Source organism: Cryptomeria japonica, chromosome 6 (genome assembly GCF_030272615.1).
Source record: "Cryptomeria japonica chromosome 6, Sugi_1.0, whole genome shotgun sequence".
Taxonomy (NCBI): Eukaryota; Viridiplantae; Streptophyta; class Pinopsida; order Cupressales; family Cupressaceae; genus Cryptomeria; species Cryptomeria japonica.
In genome coordinates, this window is record NC_081410.1 from 466,636,577 (window position 1) to 466,641,485 (window position 4,909).

Sequence of the window (4,909 nt, forward strand, 5' to 3'; positions counted from 1 at the left end):
TTCAATAAATGCCACTTTGAGATTAACAAAGGCCCTAATGGAGATCACTATCTTGTCTCCCCATTTACCCTATCATATCACCACCCAATAATAATGGGAATTGATCTCTCTCTAACTGGTTCCCCCATTTCCTCTAGACCCCCTTTCTTCATCCTCAATAATAGACTCCTAGAGGATGAGGACCTTTGCTCTACCTTGGCCTTTATCAGACTGTTTAACAAGAAGAACCTGAACTGACTCTCTAAAATCGATGAATGGAATTTCAACATTAAAACTTGCACTATGTCCTAAAAGATTACAGTTTATCTCCTAGGGTCAAAGGAATTTCCCTCCCTAATAAAGAAGAAATTATCAATGTTCAGTTTGCAGATGACAGCTATTTTGTTCACCCTAGATGAGGGAAACTTATCCTCTCTTCTCCATAATATTGAAATCTTCTGTAAAGCCTCAGATAGTAGAATTGCTCTCCATAAATTTACCTTGCTATGTTGGACAAACTCCCCTCCTATCTGGATGTCTAAGTTTGATCTGAAGTGGGGAGGACTGAACACTATCATCATATACCTGGGTATTCCCTTCTTTGTTTCCCCGAATTTGAAATAAATGTGGGAGTGGTTCAGGAATAAGATGGATAAAAAGCTCACAAAATGGAACCAGAACTTTCTCCCCCTAGCAAGTCGCTTCTAGGTCTGTCAGAAAATACTATCCTCATATAACATATACTGCTCTTCAGCCTGGCTATTCAGCAACTACCAATTCAATTATATACAAAAATAAATCAAGAATTTCCTTTGGTCTGATGGGAAGGGCAACAAGGAACAACATGTTGTCAAATGGGATTGGTGTGTCAGATCTAAGATGCAGGGAGGTATGGGCCTCAAAGATCTCAAATTCCAAGGAATTGCACTGGTTGCCAAATGGATTTGTAAAGCCCTTGTTGGGCATGAACCTTGGAAAGTGCTTGTTAGACACAATATTCAATGCTCCAGCCCAAAAATGGCAAAAAATTGGAAGAACCTACCCATGGGAGACTTGATTGTTGGAAACTTTGAGGTCTCCCCTGCGGGATCAGTAGTGTCAAGTCTATATGGAAGGCTTGGAACCATGTTAGACAATTCGTCAGCAATAGGAGCATTATAGATAAGAAGGGTTCTCTCAATTTGGGAAGGTCTATATGGTGGAATACTCTTCACAATGGGAAACAATTGGCCTATCTCCAAGGATGCTCTGCCCTGAAATGGCACAACCTAGGACTGGTCACATTTGAGCACATTCTGAAAGATGATATCTTGATCTTCTGGGAGGCCCTGAGTTCCAAATTTAACCTCCCCCTCTCCCAAATCAGAACCTTCAATGTCCTCAAATTTGCACTTCCTCCCATCCTCTCCTCTCCTACCCCCTCCTCACTCTCCCGAATAGCCTCCCTCTGCTGGATAGATGGCTCCCCCCTCCCGCTAACTAAGGCCAAAATGATCTACTCTATCCTTACTGACTCTGTGGATATTCTTGCCCACCTTATCAACACCTGGAACCTCTCCTGAGACCCAAAACAATGGTATGCTAGCCTCTTGAGATTCTGGTTTAACCCGATTGAGCCAAAAAAGAATTTTTTTGCTTGGAGACTCATGTTGCATAAACTGCTACTCAAAGATAACAACAGTGACCCCCTAGTGTGTAAACTATGTCATGTCCCTGAATCTATGTCTCATATTTTCTTTGAATGTCATTTTGCCAAAGAAGTTTGGAATCTGTTTGGTATCTCTGTTAATAACAATTTTTTTTTTTTTGTTGAAGAGATGGTACTTGGTTATGTTAGAGGTGGCAAGAAATATGCTAATATTTTTTGGTCTGCTCTCTCCTTGGAAATACATTGGATCATATGGAAATATAGGAATGATGATGTGTTTAATGGAAAGGGTAGAAACCTCATTGAGTCTCTTAGGAGACTCATCTACTACCTTGTTGCTATGCAGGTCACAGTGGTCCTACGATTGGATGAAGACAAATTCGGCAGATGGCTGAAGAATGAAACAACTTTGGTATTCATTCGAGAGCTCTCACATGGATTCACCTGGGATCATATGGGAAGCAACAAGACACACTTTGAGCAGGGGCTGATGAGATTTATGTAGGAGATGGAGGCAAGACAACAAATAGAGGACTTTATTAAGCTGGAGCTGGAAGGACTACTTTCCCACCCCTTCAAAGATTAGTTTCCTGAAGGAAATGTGCTGGTCTGGTGTGAGGGGGAGCTAGGTTGGACTGCATGGCTCCCCCCCGTGGGCAAAAACAAGGATCCTGGCTCCTCCTTTGTGTTTAGCTAGCTATATAATCTATGTTTCACTTTTCTATGGCTCTCATTTTTGTGTAAATTTTGTAATTCAACTCCATCCTATGTATATGGTCTTATATTATGGCTCACGATCCTTCCTGACATGGTTTTATCTGCACTCTATGTTTATACTCTTTAGCTAGTTGTGAGTTCTCCAGCCAAGACCCTCGAATTTTTGTAACTGTTGATTTTATGATGCTTAATACAAAACAAAGATATTTATTTTAGGAAAAAATAATTTTATTAACTTATATTTACATCTCACACACACACACACACACACACACACACACACACACACACACACACACACACACACACATATAATTTTCTGATTTTCCTTTTCATAAAAAATGATAAAATAAATAATATATATATTTTTTTCTTTTTTAAGTTTTTAATCTTATTCCAAAGTTTTCAAAATATGCTAAAGAACACAATGAAGAAGAAAGAGACAATGCTAAATGATATTATGATGGTATTTTATTTTTACTTTTTTATATTATGGTAAAGTTTATCATTTCTAAAAAAATTCAAATTATAATTATTTTAAATTACGTTTTTATTAAACTAATTATTTATATATGTAATTATGTACTGATTTGGACATATGGATATTAAATGTCATACATATTTCAATTTCATAATTTAATTTTGGACAAATCTAATTTTTAATAGATTGAGATGACAACTGATAATGTATTGCAATGTTCCAAAGCTCTATTGGTAATCTATGTGAATTAGTACATCGTGTTTTCAATTAAGATTAAGTTAGGGTTAGAGTCTTAGAAATAACATTACGATTCTTATAAATATTAATACTATATTATTAATAATATTATTATTTTATTATTATAAATATTAATACTATATTATTAATAATATTATTTTATTATCAGATTTTTTATATTATTAAAATAGAGAAAAATAAATTCTGTAATTTAGAAACTTAAAAATCATGTATCTTAACTTTTTTAAAATTAAAAAATATATATCAAAGGAAAAAAGATCATAATTCTAATTGGTAGAAAAGCAATTGAATAATAACAAGTTTACAAAAATTGATTGTAAGGAATTACAAGAGTACTAGACAAGTACTTAAAATAAAAAAATTGAAAACGGATATGGATGCTTTCATAGCTTCCCATTGAGTGAGAAATGGAATTTTTTTTAAAAACACATTTATGACGAATTATTTTGTAGGGAAAATTTAGGATGCTTAAAATATATGTTTTTAATTCAAAATACTTTTACCGTGGGTCAAGCAAAGGCTCTAAAGAAAACTCGTGTTATGCTATTAGTTTATAAGGAAACCTTTGTAGAATCTAAGGAAGACGTTACCGATATTCCTTTCTGCTCAAGTGACCATGACCCAGAATCATTTTGATACACATACTCTTGACTCTTAATTGAAACTTTGCTCTCACATCAAAGAACGTACTCATTTGAACAGCTTCGAAACGTGAAAATTTTCTCCCTCTTGTCTGAAGATTCACGCTTCTGTCTTTACTATAACCTTGACGCATTTCTTTCTTTCCTATATATAGCTCTAGAATCGAACGTACTTTTGCAGCTTGCGTTTGCAGAAAGATTTGATTTTTTTCTTCCGTGTAGCAGTCATTTATGGGCAAAATGAAGCAATCTTCTGAGAAGGTCTGGAAGCTTCGCTTTCGACAGAGAAATCGATTGCGACTGAAGGTCCGTCTGCTCCGGACCGTGAAATCTGCCGGCAATCTTTCTTTTCACAGATCTTTCTGTTTCAGAAAATTAGCTTTCAGCCGCTGCAAATTTAAAGCTTTTTCTTTTAAGACAAGCCTTGTGAGGCGCAGAAGCAGCCCCCGGTCATATGGAGATGAAGAGCAAAGCGTGGAATTGGAGCGTCGGTTCGAAACCCTGAGAACCCTTGTACCAGGAAGCCATGGCCTGGACACGCCGATTCTTCTAAAGAAAGCCGCAGATTACATAACGGCGCTTAAAATGCAGGTGGAAGCCATGCAAACCCTTGCTAAACTTCTCTAAAATCCAGGTCGCGGGACTCCTACTTGGCCGACCTAGGTCGCAGGTTCGAACCTCGAGTAAGATAACTAAATATATATTATTATTATTATTATTATTATCTGCTTAAATATCAATGTAAGGTATCAGGGTTCGAATCGGATCGATAAATCTCTATCGCGGACCGTTTAAAATAATATTATTTACTATAGGCCTGTAAGATCTCCATATCACTCATCTTTGTTGCTTTAAGATGAAAATTTCTGATTATTACCTTTTCATGGCAAACTGACATAGAGATCATTGAGCATTGGATGGTTTGTATCTTCTAAAATTGTGAAAGTTCCATGCTTTTATTTCAGGGATTTATGTTGTAGGGATTTCAGTAACAATTTTTTCAATTCTATTTTTTTGTTATATGTTTTATGATGAATCATAGTGTTTGATACGAAACATTGGCAACAAAAAATCTATATGATCTAATTCAAAAGAAAACATATCGAATTCAATTTCACGTTTACTAGTTTAGTCAAGTGAGATCTCTTTTGAATTCTCGACCGTAAATATAATTTACAAAGTAAT

At 35.8% G+C, this 4,909-nt stretch overlaps 1 protein-coding gene across 1 annotated transcript; it reads left to right on the forward strand.

Moving 5' to 3' along the window:
• Positions 1 to 3,803: 3,803 nt before the first annotated feature.
• Positions 3,804 to 4,626, forward strand: LOC131051087 (uncharacterized). Its single transcript, XM_057985458.2, has one exon. It carries the CDS (start codon positions 3,956 to 3,958, stop codon positions 4,349 to 4,351), a length of 396 nt encoding a protein of 131 aa, XP_057841441.1. The 5' UTR covers positions 3,804 to 3,955; the 3' UTR covers positions 4,352 to 4,626.
• Positions 4,627 to 4,909: the final 283 nt, after the last annotated feature.